The sequence below is a fragment of the Styela clava genome, chromosome 12, assembly GCF_964204865.1.
Source record: "Styela clava chromosome 12, kaStyClav1.hap1.2, whole genome shotgun sequence".
Lineage (NCBI taxonomy): Eukaryota > Metazoa > Chordata > Ascidiacea > Stolidobranchia > Styelidae > Styela > Styela clava.
The window spans coordinates 18,868,487-18,890,072 of NC_135261.1; the positions used below are offsets into that span (position 1 = coordinate 18,868,487).

Below are 21,586 nucleotides of genomic sequence, written 5' to 3' on the forward strand. Positions count from 1 at the left end.
GCGGGATTATTACAATATGGATAGGATTCGAGAACTTTTTTTTTATTTAACTCGCATTCAAACAAACAAAAAACATTAGATGAATAACGTTTGATACATTTATACCACATATATATATATATATACCACTCGATAACGGTTGAGCAAGTTCCGTTTAACTTGAACTCGTGATGATTGACAATATATAAAAGCTCAGACATTTGAGTTGTATTCTCGTTGTTCTACTTGTAGCTCGTTTTTATAATCTGCGTGTAGCTGCATAACCAGTAAATCAACATAACCCGTATGACTCAATAGAAGATTTTGTGTTCGGTTTATCCACGTGGTAGTAAGATTGAAAATATTGAGATAATATACACAGTATTTATGAACTAACCACTTACACCTCATTCCTTGTTCAGATTCAAATACCGCTAAGATTATTCATATTGATGTAGATTGTAGATCAATCGATCAATAATAAATAAGAACGGAAAGAAAATATTAAATTTATAAAATTTGACCAAATAGGCAACGAACGATTCATTCTCGCAAGCACGTAATTTCTCTTCGTCATTGTTGGGCGAATAAAATTACGTTAAATATAATGAGTATTTATCACAGCATGGAAGATTTTTTGCCTTAGGCGTATTTTCATTGCTGTAAAGTGTTTTCAAATCATGACTTGAGGCATGTATGTCATGCAACAAACTTGATTGGTATCACCGTACTTAAAATGCACATCTTCAGCAAGCAACTACTTATTTCTTTAAAGGTGGACTCAGAAGAACAGGATTAGGTATAGAGCAGGGTGGAAACAAAGGAGAGAAATATGAATGGAAAATATATATGCACAGTGCTACTCGTGATATGTGTCTTTTTGACCCATTGCACAAATTGTTTAAAACAAGGTACGTTATTGCAGTTGTTGGCATATTAGCACCAACCCCAACCTGGTTGATTTTGAAAATTACCACACCGTTTGCCTCTAAAAAATTATTTAGTCATTTCTCAAAGTTGGAAATATACTTTTGCTGAAAATTGGGTTGTAATAATTCGAACTACCATGTAATTGATCAACATAATTATAATGTCGTGCTGCCTTTTCATGTATATTTGGTGAATATTGAGAGCATCAGTACAATAATCGTTTGTGTATGGTATCGTTACTGTCAAATCTTTCCTGTATGTGAGAATTCAGTTGCTGAAGATATCGGCAAACAAGCATGACAAAATAAAGTTTTCTCGTAATTTGAAAAAAACATCGAAACGTTGGGTGAAATCAGGGAAATTCGAAAAAAAAAACTTTTTTTTTTATCTTCAAGTACAGAAAATTGAATAATTACTGAGCTGTGGCCGATGCTTTGCATGTTTTTATCGATACTTTTTTCCACATTTAAAGTAACTCAATAGGCTAGATCAGGCTTGGAGGCAATTCATTTTGGTTCACACCAAAATTGCACAAAACCTAACTTAAATGCATTAAAGTCGTGAGAACTGCTCATAGCTAAGGTCAGCGGAACCGGAGTTTTCCAAAATTTTTGGGCCGCGGACTTCTGTTTGTGAATTTTAATTTTTACGTTCCCCCATTCTTTGCAGTATCAATTTATGTGCTTAACCAACGAGCAAAGATAATGTTTCATTTACAACACAAGCGACAATAATCAAGGATCGTTCTAGAACAACTTTTTCACGGTGGATATACGTGTTTCAGGCTTTTTCAATATCATTGCTGACCCCCTGTGTAGTCATCACCAACCCCTAGCGGACCCCAATTTGGGAAACCCTGAGATAAACATTTGAAATTCCTATTGAAGTAATATGAAATTAATTTAAATATTTAGTTGACCAGGAAATTCGAAAAAAGAGATCAACCTTCGGACGATGCAGATACAGTTCACCTTCTGGAATACCAGTGAAAAATCCATCACAAACAAGAATCAAATTTTTACCGAACAGAGGTATTGCAGATAATTTATGTGGGATAGTATATATTTCAATTCAAATGCATTACATACTTATAGTTAAGCTTTGCTGATCTGTTTTATATGCACAAATATCCCAGATCTAGTATGTTAAAACTGCTGTAGTCATTCGTTCAATCCTATCACCATTTTATTCAAAATCTGTAAATTAGTCTTGTATTTTATATTTGAAAACCCCACAGAAATAAAAATTGTTTCTCTTTTAAGATGGAACAAAATACAATTACAACGAAGTACTTCATAAATCTATACTTTTCTACGAAGCGCAACGATCGGGTTATTTACCCAAAAATAATCGAATTCTTTGGCGAGGAGATTCGGGTCTGAAAGACGGATGCGATATAAAAGTAGACTTGACCGGTGGTTGGTACAATGGTAAGTTTATCATTCGATTAGCCCAGAAGAGTTCGAATGGAGTCGGAATTTTTGAGTTTGATTGTATTTGATTATGCATATGTAAACTAGCTTACAGATGTCTTCCCAAAAATAAAAACCCTTATTGTTCAGAAAACTTAAAACCTTTCATCTGTAATTTAGACATTCAAGGAAGATTCCAAAATTGTTTTATACCAATAAACTGTAATTTTAGAAATATATTCGTATGTTGAGCGCAAACTTCATTTATGTAGCAATTGATAAAAAAGTTGTGCCTGTTTTGTTTCTCAGCCGGCGACTTGATGAAATTCAATTTTCCGATGGCTTTCACATTAACAATGTTATCATGGGGAGGAATACAGTTTCGAGATGCATACGAAGATGCTGGGGAAATTCAAAATCTGATTCAAACAATCAAATGGGGAACAAATTACTTTATAAAATGTCACATATCAAAGTATGAGTTAGTTGGACAGGTTGGTAATATATTGCGATGCAACATCGATACTGTTTACTTAGATAGTGGCTGACTAAGCTAAAAATGAAGTTTACCTATATGCGGAAATACCTTTGTGTGATTCGATGTATTTAGGTATTGATATGAGAATTGAGTTGAAGTGCGCGCAGCGGTTGATAATGTCTGTATAGACAGACTAAAATGCGTGCCATAACTAGAGCTTAAAGTTTTATTTTTCTTTTCATTGTGATTCTTAATTACTTTACATATCATAAACAATAACTTTTTGTTTTAAATTTAAAGTGACTACGCAATACAAAGAACAACTGTACATTTTATTCATGGCTGTACTAAAGATTAAACTATAAATTGTTTTGGTCTTCATGCTATATTTGTATTTTTGAGTCCACTTTCATCTTGCATGCATGTAGATAGGACATGGAAAAACCGATCATGAAAATTGGGGAAGACCGGAAGAACTCAGCATATCAAGACCAACCCGTACAATCACTGCTAGAAAACCAGGCTCAGAACTTGCCGGTGAAACTGCTGCGGCATTGGCCGCATCCTCGATGTTGCTCGAGAAAGTAGACAAGAAACTGTCTGCCTCTGCACTTGATCACGCGAAGGAATTGTTTGAATTTGCCGATAAGTACAGGTATTTAGAGTTCAACGTCTTTTTTCGATTTACGACTAAGTTTTAGTTTCCTCAATCCATAGTCCACGAGGTTATTAGGTTATTAATTTTATAGAACATAATCCGCTAAATGCCGAAGGTGAAAACAGATCTTGGTAGGGTTGATCCTGGGCGCCTACCGGCTTGTCGATCTGTTTAGAACTAGTACCTCGGTTATCCTTTTCCCAGATAAATTTAGGTCAATCTGTTGTCTTTAATTAAGCAGTTTTCACCGCACCCTGAAAATTAAACTATACTAATTGTTCAACCCTTTATTTAGAGGGGCTTATCACAATGCAATACCTGATGCAGCTTCATATTACCAATCATTTTCTGGTTACGAAGATGAGCTAGCGTGGGCGGCTGCCTGGTTATTCAAAGCAACAAAGAACGAAACGTATTTGGAAATTTCTAAAACCATTTACAATAAAATAAGAAAGCAATTTTCCACAGAAGAATACTTTTCGTGGGATTCCAAATTTATTGGAGTTCAAGTGAGTTCTTCAAGATCTGATGAACACATTCGAATTTTGCATTTTTTTGATAAAAATAATATTTTCTGCTGACCAGGTAAAGTACCTTATATTTTCAGGCATTATTGGCTGACATAACGGGAGATTCTTTGTACAGAAAGGCATTATCTGTTTATCTCGATGGATTAGAAAATACACCAACAACCCCTGAAGGGCTGTATTACTTGGATGAATCAGGGCCAAACAGATATGCAGGTAGCATAATCAAAAGACAATGTTTTAATCGCAGAACGAAAGTTGTGTTTTTTATTTGTGCGAAAGAAAAAGTAGTTTTGTGGACTCTAGAATATTACGTTTTGTTTTAAACAAATGTTATAAATATTAAAACAACCTGACATCAGCCATTTGCAAATAATTTAAATCATTGTGTCATTATCGTTATATAAATTTAGCATAAATTAAAGTTAAAAGTTGGTTTCAATTTTTAAAACTAAAAAAATTGCATGTAGTCGGGATGAATTCCAATACGTTGGACATATTATTAAGAAATGTCCTGAGGCATGTTTACAGGGAAATTTCGAAAAATATTTGGATAAAAACCAATCTTATTTTATAATACAAAAATGAAATTGAATATAGTTATGAATTTTTGAAACATTTGCTATTTTATTTTTATTCAATACTGCGAAAGTAAAATCATAAATTTCTCTGAATAGAAAATAAAGGAATTGTGATTTTTCAGGAAACGCAGCGCTTCTATGCGTATTCGGAGCATCTATTTCTCCAGCACTTCAAAGAAAAGAATCCTACATCACGTGGGCAGAAAAGCAGATTGGTCTTTTAATTGGAAGTTCAGGACAAAGTTTTCTAATTGGGTTCGGAAAAAATTATCCAAAAAGAGCTCATCACAGATCAAGGTATAAATTTTGTTTTTAGCAATTGAAACAAAGATCTATTTTGACTGCGCATTTATGTTGCTAGATTAAAATTTCTGGTACAGTGATTGTAAAAAAAAATATATACAAGAGGCATCCCTCAATAACTTATTAAAGTCTAGATTTCAGCATGTTGGATTTTTTACAAAATTAATGCATTTAAATCTTTTTTTTAATAACTGAAAGGCTACTGAAAAATAGCATTTCAAATTTATAGTGGGGTGCGAAATTCATTTCTTTTTTTACTATAAACTAATCTTCTAGAATCTAGAGCGTCCCTGTGACACATGTCACATACGGATCCAGCTAATATAGCAAACGTGGAACGAACGAAATAAAATGTGTCAAGCGAACCTGTGTTCTTGGAATATGATACACTGAGTTATCTATCTTGAGTACTCTCATATATTACATATCATTCGTTTTTTATTCTAACGAAAGTTTTTTTTTTTCACAATCTCACAGCTCGTGTCCCCCTTACCCAGAAAAATGCGATTGGTCGACGTATCATTCAACCAAAGCCAATCCTTTCCTATTATATGGGGGATTAGTGGGAGGACCTGATAAAAACGGTTTATTTAACGACAAAAGAGACGAACACCAACAAAATCAAGTTGCATGCAATTATAACGCTGGATTTCAATCAGCTGTAGCAGGTGATATTCGACAATATGTATAAGTTTGATAAAAACCAGTTGTTCGACTCTGTACATATAAAATCTATCATACCATAAATGTTTTGTTTCGTAAGTATAGCTAAAATCCAAATTTAGAATGAGTTGTGTAATCACGAATAAAGTAAAGTTTTATCAAAAATATATATTAATTGAATGTAAAATAAGCCCTTTTTCGAATTGAAGATTTTTCTTGTAAAAGAATATTTTTAACTTGATAATAACTAAAAATCAATCATTTAAATTACAGGACTAAAACATTTTGCAATGAAAAAACGAATCAAATCGGGAAAGCCTGCAAAACCGAATGTTTTAACAACTGCTGGTAAGTTTTTTAAAATTTTATATGCCATTTATAAATGATAACTTACATCTTTATCAGTTTGCACGTCGTAAAGGCAAACAATGTATTTATTATACAGTATTGCTCGAAAAAGCATTGAATTTTATGTATAAGAAACTTGAATTAACGACAAAATGAATCATTCGACCGATCAACTCGGTATTAAAAATATTCGTGTAAATATCTACATGGCAGAACCGTTATAAATTATAGATTGTGAATACATATAAAGGATTCCAATGTTTATTGAATATTTGAATACGCCTGGTAATAAATACCTATATGCAAGCAGTTTAAAATAAGTATTTTATAGATGCTATTTGTAATTACACCGACAATATATATATCACAGCTACACCAGTACCGACAACAAGACCAATTACGCCAAGTAGGGCAGAAAGATTCAGGTGTTCAACTAACGCTGACGATGGAATTCTTCCCTCAAACCCAATGCAAACCAGTCCGAAATTCAAAGCTAACGAAGGTAATTTAAAAATTATATAACCCTTTCTTTGCCTATTTTTATTTTGAATCTCAAACCAATTTCCACAGACGGAACAAAGTACAACCTCAATGAAGTTTTGCACAAGTCGATTTTATTTTATGAGGCACAAAGAGCAGGAAAGCTTCCACGAAACAACAGAATTCCATGGAGAGGAGATTCAGCTTTAAAAGATGGCTGTGATGTCAAGACTGATCTGTCTGGTGGATGGTATGACGGTAGTATGCTTTTATTTTTTTGTAAATATTTAACATATGATTACCTGCTGGTACAGTTGTAAGTAATTCACGTTTTGGGGATTAAATCTAGTCAAAGCTGATAATGACAAGACTTCACTTTATGTTTTGAACAAGGTGTTTCCAAGTCGAATACCAACTTCGTAACTGATCAAAACGTTTCGATAAATACTTTATTTTTATCTAGGATAAAAATAGGCGTCGATCGAGAATACATTTTTCATAGCCTATTTTACATTGTGGACAATTCATTAACGAGTAAAAATAAACGAAATTTCCAACGCTGGAAGGCCCGTAATTTCCATCTTTTCATTGTTCAGAAAAAGATTAAAAATATATATATTTTTGCTTATAATGAGATCATTTACAGAAACCGAAATATCAAATTATCAAATTATATCATAAATACAATATTTTCATTTAGATTATCTAAATTATTTTTTATTTCTGTTGACGATTTCTGCAGCTAATTTAATTACCGATTTATCAATTCGAATTGCAGGTGGCGACTATGTAAAATTTGGATTACCAATGGCATTTACCGTGACAACTTTGTCCTGGGGAGGAATTCTCTTTCGTGACTCATATGACGATGCAGGAGAACTAGAAAATTTAATAGAATCTATCAAATGGGCAACAGAATATTTAATTAAAGCTCACATATCAAAATATGAATTTATTGGTCAGGTAAGCATGTGTCATGTGTTTAGCTTGAAGACTAGATCTATCTTTATTTATTTTCATAGAGAATTAATATTTAACAAAGCTATTTGCCATAAAATTCCTAAATTTTATTTTGTCAAATTTTATTCCTTTTTAACTTTGCGATCGGTTTTTATCTATATATGGAACTTCAGTTATTTTGTGCAGTAATTAAAAAATGTATGTAGAACAGAGCAAACAAAAATTGCAAGTTAATCATAAAATAATAAAATTATATTCAAAAAACTTGAGAGATACAAATGGCCCCTATAGAATTCATGGCTCAACCATAATTTTGAAATAACATTTTCATTCAAAACGTTCCAACCTAAATACTTCAAGATCGGAAGCCCAAAAACGATACACTCATTCTGGGGTCGAGCAGAAGACATGAATATGGATCGTCCGTCTTACAAAATAACTGCTGAAAATCCTGGTACAGAAGTGGTGGCGGAATCAGCAGCGGCGTTAGCGGCATCTTCGATATTCTTAAGCAAAACAGATCCAGCTCTATCGAAAGAGGCATTGAAGCACGCAAAAGAACTTTATGAATTTGCTGATAAGTATAGGTAGGTATCAAAAGAACTGTTATATAAATGAATAGATAGTTAAATATAATATTGAACGAAATGCTCGGTGTGACTGATATTTCGAAAATTACAAAAAGTAATGCTTAAACGAATATACACAAGTACGGGTATTTATTAACAATAATCAATCAACAATAATATTTTAAAACTTAAAATTTCAAAGCAATTGGTATAGTAGTTAAAAAGAAAACGATTTTTTCACAACAACAATAACAGGAAAATAAAGAAAACCAACAACTACAACAAAAATAATAACAAAACGATCCATAGGTCTATTTTGTGTACAATATCTCACCGTGATCGTTCCCAGTAACAGTGTTCGGGAACTGAAAAAAAATTCTACCATATATATAATATAATAGATCCTATATATGTATGTAATAAAACCTTTCATTTGTTTGGCATTTTCTAGAGGGACTTATATATACGCCATTCCTCAAGTTTCGGAATATTACGATTCTCATTCGGGATACAACGATGAATTGATATGGGGAGCACTATGGTTATACAAAGCAACAAATCAAAAAAAATATTTGAACAAAGCTATTAAGACATACAACAAATCAATGAGCGAATTTGAAACTGAATCCAGTTTCACCTGGGATGCAAAATTCATCAGTAGCCAGGTGAAGAATAAAATAATTATTTATACCGCAATAAACTTAAGTGCTTCACAGGCTTCAATAATTAATAATTTGTATAAATTTCACGAGTCAAAAAAGTTCCAACTATTTTTTATTTTTAAAAATGAGAATTAGAATAGAGTGCACAATCTTGGCAAATGTTTTGCCATACACAGATCTGGTTTGACACCAAAGCTGATATAATATATTTTTTATTCTATCTTTGAATAAATTTACAATCACATGCATTGATAATCATATATTTTGTGTGTATACTATTTTTAGAATTCATTTTTAGGCTCTCTTAGCTGAAATTACAGAAGATGATATTTATCGCACGCCGTTTTCACAATATTTGGATACTTTAGAAGCGGCTACAACTACACCACAAGGACTGTATTACTTTGGTGATTGGGCTCCAAATCGGTATACTGGTGCGCATTCTTTTTGATACATTTTCGTACAATCTTCAATTGTGAAAATAAAGATCGTAAGTGGAGTAATTAAAATTATATATAATTTGAACAGGTGGTGCAGCGTTCATGGCTGTTTTTGGTGCATTATTGGAACCGCCGCTTCCAGCAAGAAGCAGTTACTATGAGTGGGCTAAAAATCAAATCAACTTGCTATTAGGAGATGCAGGGCAGAGCTACATGGTCGGATTCGGTGATACTTATCCGCAAAGGGTTCATCATAGATCAAGGTACAAAATACAATTTCTCTTAAATCGGGTTAATTATAGTGTTATATAATGAGTGATTCAGCAACGTTTGCAAAGCGATAGACTTGTACACAAATTTATATTAATTCATATCACAGAGGTGCGTTACAGTCATAGCCGTGTTGTTGTACGAACCTTCTTGTTTTCAAATTAACGCATTTTATCTTGGCTTGACATAGAGTAAATAAGATCCTCATGATTTCATATCATGACTAAATTCTGAGTAATGCCAACGCATAATTTTGGTTTTATTTCACCAAATATTTATCATTCATCAATACAATAAAAAAATTTGAAATTTCAAATAAGGAAAGACAGAGAAAATACTTTTCAGTAATGTTGAAAGCGTGTAATGGAAGCTTAGGAGTTGTTCCGTCCCTTTGTTGTTTGAGTCGGGAAATATCGCTTCGTTTAACATTTTAATTTGTTGGATGTATATTTCCACTCTTGGGCCTATTTCGTGACTTCCAGTTGAATAGGTTTTTAGTTTCAAGTTGTGTTCAATCTACGTAAGACGAGACATCTGTGATAAACTGCCAATTTTAATTTTGGCAACATTTCACGCTATAAGCATGTAGGGATTCTTCAACCTTATATTATTGTCTTTGATGTCTACTAGTAAATTTTTTAGCTCCTGTCCACCGCGCCCGGAAAACTGCGATTGGTCAACATATCATTCTCCGAGTGCAAATCACTTTATATTGTACGGTGCATTGGTTGGAGGACCAAAAAGTGATGGATATTTTCGAGACGAAAGACATGTGTTTGAGGGAAGTCAAGTGGGAATTGACTACAACGCTGGATTTCAATCAAGTGTTGCCGGATTAAAGCATATAGCGATCTTAATAAAACAAGGTATTTAACTATAATAAATTGCAAAATATAATTTAATTTATATAGTTAACATAAAGTACAACTAATAATATTGACTACTCTTTAATAGTTAATCAATGTAATCCATACTGAATAATATGACAGATGGATAAAAACAAAGACTGTAAAGAAGTTATGCTATTTCAATTTTAGTTTTAACCGAAATGGTTATATCACTTCCAATTTGTATCGCTTCTATATAATAGGCATATGGAAAGTGTCTAGTGCACCTCAACAACGACAGGATATGATATCAGAAAAAGTGAGATGCGCGCCTACGTCAAGGGAGGGGGTTCCAGTATATGGAGCCATTCAAACTGCAATCAACTTTAAACCAAACACAGGTTAAATTAGGAACAATACTTTTTAAAAAGTCTGATTTCTTCCAATATTATCACATTCGCACATCAAATGACACAAATATGCTGCATATTTTGCACTATAAACATCTAGTACACCAACATAGCCGTATTAGGGCCTCACTCAATCGATTGCTCCACAGATGATGCTCTAACATGAGTCCATGCAACGTCCACTTTTTCCTTAATAAATCGCGTATGATCGAATCTGTCAATACACATAATTTACCCACAATTATGTACAATATATTTCCATAGCATTATATTTAAATTATATATTATTATGCATTGTCAGAAAACTAAGCTTTGTCTATTCAGGGCGATCCACATAACTGAAAAAATACAAGCTATTGAGCGCATGAGTTACTCACAAAACTCGTGTATTACGCATAAAGACTTAGAAACTCCAAATTTCAATTTCACAATTTTTTTTTTCAATTCTAGACGATACTAAATACAACTACAATGAAGTTCTCCACAAGTCAATTCTTTTCTATGAAGCGCAGCGATCCGGACCTCTACCATCTAATAACAGAATACCCTGGCGTGGGGACTCTGGTTTGAAAGACGGATGTGACAAAAATGTTGATGCTACTGGTGGATGGTATGCCGGTGGGTTTAAAAGTCAATACTTCAATTGTACAAAATGTTACACACCATATAGAATACGTATATAAATACAGGTTTAATGTTTTTACTATGTAATGAGATGTGTAGGTAACTACTATTTTTTCAAGAACCGAAATCTTTCTGGTAGGGCAGCGTTCCCCAAACTGTGTTCCGCGGAACACTAGTGAATTTTTATTAACCGTCGGCCTGTCTTGTTGACTGTTCATTATCAAGTTTACAACAATCCTTTTGATTTTGCTATAGGCAAACATGAAGGTCTAAATCTAAAGAGTGAGAGCAAAAGGCTAACTTCTTTTTCTTTATATCTGCTGAATTTTACTTTGAAATGCTGGAAAAATTAGTTATTTTTGCTAAGCTCTATTCAGTAGAAAATAAACTGCAGGTATGCAGCTCGCGAAATTGCGGCAAGAACTTCTATCTCAATTAGACGTAATATTGCCGGCTAACAATACGTAATGGAAAGTGAACGACATAAAATAGTAAAATGAATGAATTGATTTATGTACACAGTATTTAAATTAAGAAACAATAAAACATTTATAATAAAAGCAATATGTCAAATATTCAATCATATTTTAGGTATGTTTAACACAATTCTGTTAGTTTTCGCGGCGCATTTGGCAACTCGCCAAGAGAACGCATTGGGAACCGCTACATTACACCGTTTTTCTTTATCAATTTTACCGTTTCATTTTTTTGGTGTTCCGCGAGGCGAGAAAGGAAAGTGTGGGGGTTTCGTGGCTAAAAAAGTTTGAGAAACGCTGTGGTAGGGCATTGCCTATCCAATTTATTACACACTGGGAGAGTGGTGGCGTGAGATTTGAATACTGGATGTGTACAGTAATGTAAGCTATGGTGAATATAATTTCAATAAATCCTGATCTTCCATACATACTGATAATTTGTTGCTAACAAAATATCATATATAGACGAATTCTCATATACTACTCAAAACAGATAAAATATACCTTCATTCCACAATAGGTCGACTTCAAATTCTCTAAGTTTTGTTTCAATAGATATTTGAAAATTAGTTTTTTATCCTTTTTTTCTTCTCGCAATATCCTGACACGTTCATGTCGTAGATACGTAGATAAAATCATTGTCTCCATAAGTGATCCTTTCTGAAGACATCTCATGATTTAAAATTGGCAGAATACATGCGATGGATTACCATGACCTTTTCAAGCGCAGTGACTTCCGACTCGCCTGTTTGCACCTATCTGTTGTCCTTGCTTAATTCGTTGGTTGACTATTGAACTATTGATCTATTAGAGATCCGTTCGCATCCACCGCTAGCAAACGTCAATGTCTTTCTGTGCCTATTTAAAGAGATAGTTCTCTGAACATTTTCAGACACCAGAGCGTAGTCCAGTCCATACGCCGGTGTGTCAGACTTTAATGGATGCTCATCCTCGAACACGTGACGTCATTGCTTATTTTCGCCTCTAATCAATATTTATTCAGGTTTAATTACGAGTAGATTTCTGTGACTTTGAATACAGCAAACATAGAAATAGCTAACACACGGGCTAGGTTTTGTACAAAGAATCTTAATATGAATACACTCATTTAGTAAAAATGTTGTATCTTTTGCTTTCAACAGGTGGAGATCACGTAAAGTTCAATTTTCCAATGGCATTTTCCTTAACGACACTGGCTTGGGGAGGAATCCTGTTTCGAGATGCTTATAAAGATGCAGGAGAATATCATAACATGATCGATTGTATGAAATGGACAGTAGAATATTTTATCAAATGCCATGTCTCCAAATATGAACTAATAGCACAGGTTCTTTTTGTCTTTTTTACTAGAATTATTGTTGGAACCTGTTATTTGACTTTAATTTGTATGTCTGTTTTATTCTTTTTTATAATTCCTGTGCATTCTCCTTTAATTTAGGTTGGCAGCGTACAAGATGATCATAATTATTGGGGCAGAGCCGAAGAATTAAAAATGGCGCGTCCTACGTATATGATCACCAAAGAAAATCCAGGAACAGAATTAGCTGCTGAAGTGGCTGCTGCTTTGGCAGCATCCTCGATATTTTTCAACGAATCCTACAAAAGTATTGCTGGAGAAGCTTTGGAACATGCAAAAGAACTTTTTGAGTTTGCTGATTTATATAGGTGAATGAATTTACTAATCTGAAAACCAGTATTCTCAATGTTAATGAACGTTTTAAGTTGACTTATCATGTGGCGAAATGCCCCCAAGTTAAAATATTTTACCTTAAAATCTCTTAGTTAAATTTAAAATTGAAATAATGCAATCGAAATTGCCAATCACCCGGATTTGATAGTGTTTAATTAACATGTGTTGACTTGACTATACGTTTGTACGTCTCAAATCTGACCTAATAAGGCAGGCCCAATTTATTGATTTAGTAGGCCTACTAATATTCATTTATGTATATCAATGATGTCTCATTTGATGTCAAACTAATCAATAGTACAATAATGCGCATAATACACCTTTATAACCTTACCACACATTCATGCTTGCTCTCACATTCCAGAGGTTCATACGGCAATAGCATCCCAGCTGCGTCATACAGTTCATATTATGGATTTGAGGATGAACTAATATGGGCTGCAAGTTGGTTGTACAAAGCTACTGGGAACAAAGAATATTTATACAAAGCTATACGAATGTATGATGCCGTCACCGATGAAATGAAACAAGAATTTTCGTGGGATTATAAACTCGTTGGAGCAGTTGTAAGTTTCACTTTTATCTATGCAAAACTAAGTTTGAAATAGCCTTCTATAAGTAAAAATATCTTAATGCGTGGCGAATAAATATTTAAAGCCAAAGTGTTTAAAATATATCACAACAAAAACTAATAGAAACGAGTAATAAAACGTTCATAACACAAATTCAAATGTTTTATTCGTCGTATTCGGTGAAACCGATTTTTTTTTCATATTTGTCACAACGCTGAACGTAATACACACTTTTTGTTAGATCAAACATTGTTATTACAATCTTTTACCTGATCAATGTTTCACTTTCTTGTGATTCGTGAAATCATTACTGGAAGCGGCAATGTTCCCTTTTAAATAATCGAATAATATGTTATTTATTTAATATTAATAATTATTAATTTCACTTGAATAATATGATAATACACGCCTAAGGCGCGTGTTGTATTGGTTTAAAAGGCGCCGAGAGCGAATATTTTCTAGAACAGTTTCGAGATAAAATAAATTTGTAAATTGATCTACAATCATCTGAAAATGTCCTTGCGTATATTATTCGAAAGCAAAAAAGGGGTTTCGGGGATTTTGTATTATAGTTTCCAATGTAATTCAATAATGCACTATAAAATTTATAATGCGGACCAAATAATGACCATGTAATTACGAATATCAATTGGATATTCAAGCAATAACAGAAACTGCTTCTAGCTTTATTCATTTTTTATATCGGTTCTGACATTTCAAAAAAATTAAAAATTTAGTGATTGTTAACTCAAGATAATTTACAAATATTTTTATATATGTTCAGGCATTACTTGCTGATATTACCAAAGAGGATAAATATAGAACCAGATTTTCAGAATACCTAAACAATCTGCAAAATTCTACAACAACACCTAAGGGACTTTATCACTTTGACAATGGGCCTCCAAATCGATACACAGGTCAGATACAGCTTCACAACTATTCAAAATGTTCCCAATCATTTCATAATCTGTAACTACGATCTGCATATTTTGAAAGGAAGTGCTGCATTTATGTCTATTATCGGTGCCAACTTGAAACCGACATTGCCTCGAGCTTATTCTTATATGGAATGGGCAGAAAAGCAAATTGGAATGCTGCTTGGAGATAATGGAATGAGTTATGTGATTGGTTTCGGAGAAAATTATCCGCTCATGCCGCATCATAGATCAAGGTAACTCACGGATGCAAAAATTAGTTTTTAGTTGATTCTTGATTTAATCCCAATGTGGCACTTTTTTACACACCAGTTAAGCCAGACTTTTGAAATACTATTACTTTATAGTTTATTCATTAATTTTTAAGTTTAAAATCAGACATATATAAATTGTAATAAATTTCATGCAATACAACTAACGCCATGAGGTGACGTATGGTGATTGCGTGCGATAGTGTCGGCCCTACTATCATTCCTTATATTTAGAAGAATCGTATTTATAATCTGTTCAAGCAATCGTCTGATTGTTTTGGGTGTGCTATATTTTATTTACTTTACCTAATTATTAATTTATTCGCTCCTTTTATAAATGGAAATTGATTAATTTAATATTACTGATAAAAATCTTTCCAATTTTTATCAATTTAACTTGTCTAATTTCAGCTCATGTCCTCCATATCCTCAAAGATGCGATTGGCAAACAACATATCATTCTTACGATTTTAATTATTATATTTTGTTTGGTGCTTTGGTTGGTGGACCAGACAAAACTGATTACTATAGAGATAGCAGAGAAGCTTTTGAAAACAGTCAAGTCGCATGCGATTACAATGCCGGATTCCAGTCCGCTGTAGCAGGTTATAATCATATCAGAATTACAGAAAAATAACTAATTGAAACTGTTATAGTTGTATTGATATGAAAAAGTTGGATTTTATAGATATGCCTACAAATTTATTATAGCGAAACCCACATTTTAAAATTAGTTAAAATCAATATATCATGAATTACCTGTATCGATCGGCTATACAAGTTTTATGATATGAAAGCTTCGACCCTTAAGCCAAAAGAAGTTGAAAGTGTTCATCTCTGCGCAGAAATATCTCGAGATAGCGGTTGATATGACACACTGACCACAAATTAGTCAGAGAATTTAACTTACTTATCCACATATACATGGTGACCCGAAATAACAGAATCCATAAATTTCTAAATTACTCCTACGAAAATATAGAAAATTTATTTGAGCATCTGTCTGTGTATGATTGAGCCCACAAGTAACAATAGACCAAGTCTAGGACGCTTTACGCATAATTTATGTTTTTTTAGAAGCCAGGGTTTGTTAGTTTTGGTCAACCTACAATCCTTTAATGTAATTAGATCTATTTTTGAACATTTCATCATTCAGGGCTAAAAGCGGAAGCGATGCGTACTAGAAGCAAGCGCGAGCCTGAACCTTCGACGTCTCCTCGTCCAGTTGCTATGGTGGGAAGATTCTTTTTCAGAATTATAAATATCAAAAGTATGTGCTATTTTAGTTTTAGTAAGTGATTTTAGGTAAATAATATAACCAAGAATGTATGTTTTTGCAGCTACACCGGTACCACCACCAACAAGAAATCCAAATTTTGTAACAGAAAGCAGAAGGTGTGCAGGAAGTGCTCCAGCGGGAACACCAGTGTTTAGGGGAACTCAAACACCATTACATTTCAAACCAAATAACGGTAATCAAAATACATTTTATATCTGTGTTTCTATTATTATTCAAACTAGAAGCAGTGATTTAAACCTGTAAATTAAATATATTTTATATATAAATATTCTATCTGAATTTGTTTAAAATTTCAGATAGATCGGCGCATAATTACAATGAAGTTTTGCACAAATCAATTCTCTTCTTTGAAGCTCAGAGATCAGGTAAGTTGCCGTCCAGCAATAGAATACCATGGAGAGGAAATTCTGGACTGAAAGATGGCTGCGATATTGGAGTTGATCTATCTGGTGGATGGTATGATGGTGAGTTGACAATGACAATGAGTTTTATGGACACAAAATTAACATATGAAATTAGCATTCTTCTCGTATTGTTGTGAATAAATCGATTTTCTCTTCATCCACAATTGCTTTAAAATTATTATAGGTAAATATTGTTGTTGTCGCTAGAAAGCATTTACATTCAAGTCGGGAGATTTTTTGATAAGGAGGATTATCAGTACTGTAAAAGATACTAATTCGTTTTTGGCTTTCGTGTTCACATAGGCTGGTTGAGCATCCATTGTTGTATACTTTCTTCCAAATCCTACAAGCTTCGAAAACCCCAATTTCAATTTTGCTATTCAACAAATATGAAATATGCCCATTGCTAAACTGCGGTCCCATCGGTGCCTGTGTGAAATACAACGGAGGCGAGATTGAATTTACTCTTTTTATCTAAAGCTTTCGAACGATCTAATAACGAATTTCAGTGTACTTTAGCCATGGAATCCAGTGTATAAGCTACCGCGTTTAGTCACAGAACCTTTCGTCTATATATTTTAGTGACTCTCACCCTTTTCTATTATATCATAGGGCGCCTTGTTTTTAGAATCAAACCGAAACATCTTCGTTTTTGTTGCTTTTCGAACATTTTACAATATATATATATATATATTGCGCTAACCCAAACTATCAAATAGATAAGCTAGCGATAAATATATCATGCAATACAAATTTAATAATGAGAAATTTTTTTCTTAGCTGGTGACTTTGTGAAATTTGGATTTCCAATGGCATTTTCTCTTACAACACTCGCGTGGGGTGGAATCCATTTTCGCGATGCTTATAAAGACGCAGGGGAATATCACCATATGGTTGAAGCTGTTAAATGGCCAACAGAATATTTCATCAAAGCGCATTTGTCCAAATATGAACTTGTAGCGCAGGTAATGGCTATATTTGTCATGTAATGTTACTCGTGTTTAATCTTTTAACGCATCACTCATACAACTTTAAGGTTGGGAACGGCAAACAAGATCATAGCAACTGGGGGAGGCCTGAAACCATGTCCTCCAATCGACCAACGTATAAAATAACGGCTGAAAAACCTGGTAGTGATCTAGCTGCAGAAACAGCGGCTGCACTGGCAGCCGCGTCCATCTTTCTTGACGAAACTCATCCGAAACTGGCAGCTAAAGCAGTGGCACACGCTCAAGAATTGTTTGAATTTGCTGACACTTATAGGTAATATTGAATTTCATAATCTATTCACTGACAGATATAAAAATAAAAAAAATTAAATCCCAAGCTTTATGGTTCGACAAATTTCTGATTGGGTCGTAAATTTGTCTCCCAACTGGCGACAAACAGGCGGACAAATCTTTTTATCTAAACAGGCAGACAAGCCTCGTGCCAGTCTGGAAATCACGGCGCTTCCTGTCAACCGCTCAATATCGTTAACTGTCGGCCCAATTTTTTAATCGTCGAGTTCACAGAAACCTTTTAACTTTATCATAGTCTAAATTTTTTGAAAACCAACCTTCTCAATGCATTGTTGGCTAAAAACTGGAAGCCTCAAAAGATGTCGTGATAAGCCGGTTATGCAAGTTGATTCTTTACACGATTTTTCTTATGAACATTACCTTCTAATTTTTTGGTGTTCCGCGAGGCGAGATAAAAAGCGTATATGTTCGGTGGCAAAAAAGGTTTGAGAAACGCTGTTCTAGATCAATGACATCGAGTTTCAGTCAAATTAGCATGTTGATCAACCCGGGGTGTTCAAGACGTTACATAGTATGAAAAATTGTGATTCGTGCAAATATATCAAACAAAATATTTTCATTTTGACCTTCAAGTTTTATTATAATTAAAGAAACATTGTATATATAATATATTTCAGAGGATTGTATCACAAGTCAGTCCCGGAAGTTGCTGAATTTTATAAATCGTTTTCTGGATACGAGGATGAATTAATATGGGGTGCTGCATGGTTATACAAAGCAACCAAAAATGAAAAATATTTAATAAACGCAACTGAAAATTACAACAACATGAAGGACGTTGTAGAGATACAATACCATTGGGACAGAAAACTATCCGGTGCACAGGTAGAAATAATCAGTACTAACGTTACCCTAATAATTTTTTAACTTATAAATGAAAAATTGTAATATGTTAAGCATATGATATTGAGCAAAAATGATGTCTCACTAATCTAGAATTTTTTTGAATATTTTTCAAAATGAATATATATATATATATATATATAAACTATTGTACAGCCACGTTATTAACAATTTCTGTTTAGGCTGAAACACTTCATGTAGTGTCTCGCCTCTATCTGCAATTTTTTTTATCTTGTTGAGCTTTCCACAAAGTGAAATACGCACAATAGGAGTCGTTTACTGCTAAAATTCAGTATTCGCAAAGATAACTGATACAACTGAAACAAACAGCGAATAACCATACATTAGAACCAGCATCTGTCATGCCGCCCAGAATCGGTAAATGCCCTTCTGCGCGTATAGAATTCCTTGTTCTTTTATATCACACAAGGCTAAATTTTTCATGGAATTACGGACCATCGAACCATAAACACTGAACAGCAGGCTTCTCAATTTTATTAACACTTGATTGGCAGTTAGCAATACCCAATTTGAGACGCTGTTAAAATGTGAGCCTGCTGTGTGGGGATAGACCGTTTACTTTATTCATAGTAGCCGTGTAAATGTTTACTGTAAGCGGTATGTCAATCTCTTCCATAGCTGCCTTTTTTATCAAATGATCTACAAATACATATACATATTTCATGTTCACAAATCGTTATTCAATTTTCAGGTATTGCTCGCTGATTTAACTGGAAACGCAATATTCCGGAAACCACTTATTGGTTATTTGAATATTATGTTAGATGGTGACACTACTCCACAAGGGTTGTATTATCACACAGAATGGGGACCGAATCGTCATACAGGTAAAATATTACATCATGCTTACGTTTCGAACACTAAGAAAAATGATTCGATAATAAGATTGAAGATTTTCATATTGATCCATTTCCAAAGATTTGAACCTTTATGTCACCCGGTCATCATAAAATTGCAAATTGACCGTATTATTATAATAATAATAACAATCAGGACATTACTAATAATACTGTATGTTAATATTTACTATACGTCATTCTTTTGTTTTAGCCGGTGCTGCCTTTATAGCAATGGTGGCAGCAACGCTGGAGCCGCCACTACCAAGGCGTGATGAATATTTGAGATGGGCTCGAACACAAGTTGGTTTATTATTGGGAAATGGGGGAAGAAGCTTTGTCGTTGGTTACGGGAAACGTTCGCCTACTTCGCCACATCACCGATCCAGGTACAAATAGAAATTAAGGACAAAGCGATATATATATATTCATGATTTATAGAAAATAACATAGAACATTAATGTGGTAGTAATCAATACGTAAATTATTGATTAGAGCGCTTGGTTCATTGTGAGTTAAAGATCTGCACACTCGTAATAACTTAGATATGACATTCGGAACTCCAGTTCGGGTACGGTAGTACTCTTTCTCTCTATACACGGTTATTTATTTAATTAGATGCAAATTGAAATAACGCATAAAATTCAGGAGGATTGAACGTTCTATTTATTTTACATGATATAAAACTAAATTTAGCAAATACAGTAATTTTTCCGTTCAAAGTACTTGTCCACCTTATCCTCAACGTTGTGATTGGTCGACATACAACTCTGCAGTAAAGAATCACTTCACTTTATATGGCGCCCTGGTAGGAGGACCCAACAAAAAAGGAATCTATCATGACAAACGAAATAATGTGAAGGAATCAGAAGTTGCCTGTGATTACAATGCTTGTTTCCAGAGCGCTATTGCAGGTACGTACTCTTTTCGTGAAACTACTATATTTCTTAAATGATTTTTGAGACACACGATCAGTGATTCTAGATATCTTTAAATGTATATTTGAATCGCATAATAAATGTTGTCTTCTATGTCGTACGGAAAATCAAAAAGCTTATGGAAAATAAATATGGAATATTGAGTTTATACCTCCTTTAGTCCAGATAGCTTGATTTCACTTTCCTCCGTCTCCATACTTGAGCATATATATTTAAAAGATGGAAATGCTTTGACTAGATACGCTATAACAGTATTAAATTGGTCTCGGCCAAACAAGCGTACAACACATCTTAATTTGCCCCATAGAAAGAATTTTAATTTTGATTTTTATACAGATGCTTTTCATATCAACGATTCATAATGTGGTAAAATCATAATAGAGTTCTTTGAAATTGTCAAATTGGATTTAGCTGTCTAATAATGACTCTCTTTTTGCATTAGGGATGAAACATTTTGCTATCAAGGACAGATCAAAACCCACAACAACAACGAAACCACCAATTACTACAGCGACTTCACAAAAAACGACTACTATTACTCAACCAGAAGTTACTACCAAGAAAAAGAGACCGAAAGGCAAAATAGTGAAAAGAGTAAAATGTAAACCCAAAGGCAGTCCTAGATGCAAAAAGGCGCGAGCTCGTGCACAAAAGCGAACTGTTGCTTAAACTTAATAAAATTGTGGGAAAATCTCAGTTTGATGAAAATGCAGCGACGAATTCACACAATTATTAATAAAATTTTGTTGAATGTAGAATGTAGGCTATCATGTCGTTGGAAATCGTAGGTATACTTCTAATTCAATGCCTTTCAGTTCAGTACATTGTTTCGGTCCCTCGGACATAATTTATACCGGACAAAAAGTAAGGTACTATGGATGACGTTTGTTTGCAG

The 21,586-nt window shown here is 33.7% G+C and overlaps 2 protein-coding genes across 2 annotated transcripts in view; one reads left to right on the forward strand and one right to left on the reverse strand.

Annotated features, from left to right (window-relative positions):
* LOC120329858 (uncharacterized) overlaps positions 1-21,586 on the reverse strand; it is a 79,606-nt gene that overhangs the window by 5,545 nt on the left and 52,475 nt on the right. The gene's annotated exons all lie outside the window — the stretch shown is intronic.
* LOC120329657 (uncharacterized) lies at positions 706-21,360 on the forward strand. The gene is made up of 36 exons (XM_039396377.2): positions 706-890; positions 1,824-1,940; positions 2,172-2,339; positions 2,631-2,815; positions 3,228-3,454; positions 3,753-3,966; positions 4,065-4,200; positions 4,688-4,862; positions 5,346-5,536; positions 5,805-5,879; positions 6,250-6,381; positions 6,450-6,617; positions 7,138-7,322; positions 7,680-7,906; positions 8,340-8,553; positions 8,849-8,984; positions 9,079-9,253; positions 9,903-10,126; positions 10,351-10,488; positions 10,948-11,115; positions 12,740-12,924; positions 13,036-13,262; positions 13,652-13,853; positions 14,644-14,779; positions 14,859-15,033; positions 15,460-15,653; positions 16,205-16,318; positions 16,389-16,520; positions 16,645-16,812; positions 17,533-17,717; positions 17,789-18,015; positions 18,671-18,878; positions 19,609-19,744; positions 19,968-20,142; positions 20,477-20,667; positions 21,134-21,360. The coding sequence occupies exons 1-36, from the start codon at positions 812-814 to the stop codon at positions 21,358-21,360; spliced, it is 6,216 nt and encodes a 2,071-aa protein (XP_039252311.2). The 5' UTR covers positions 706-811.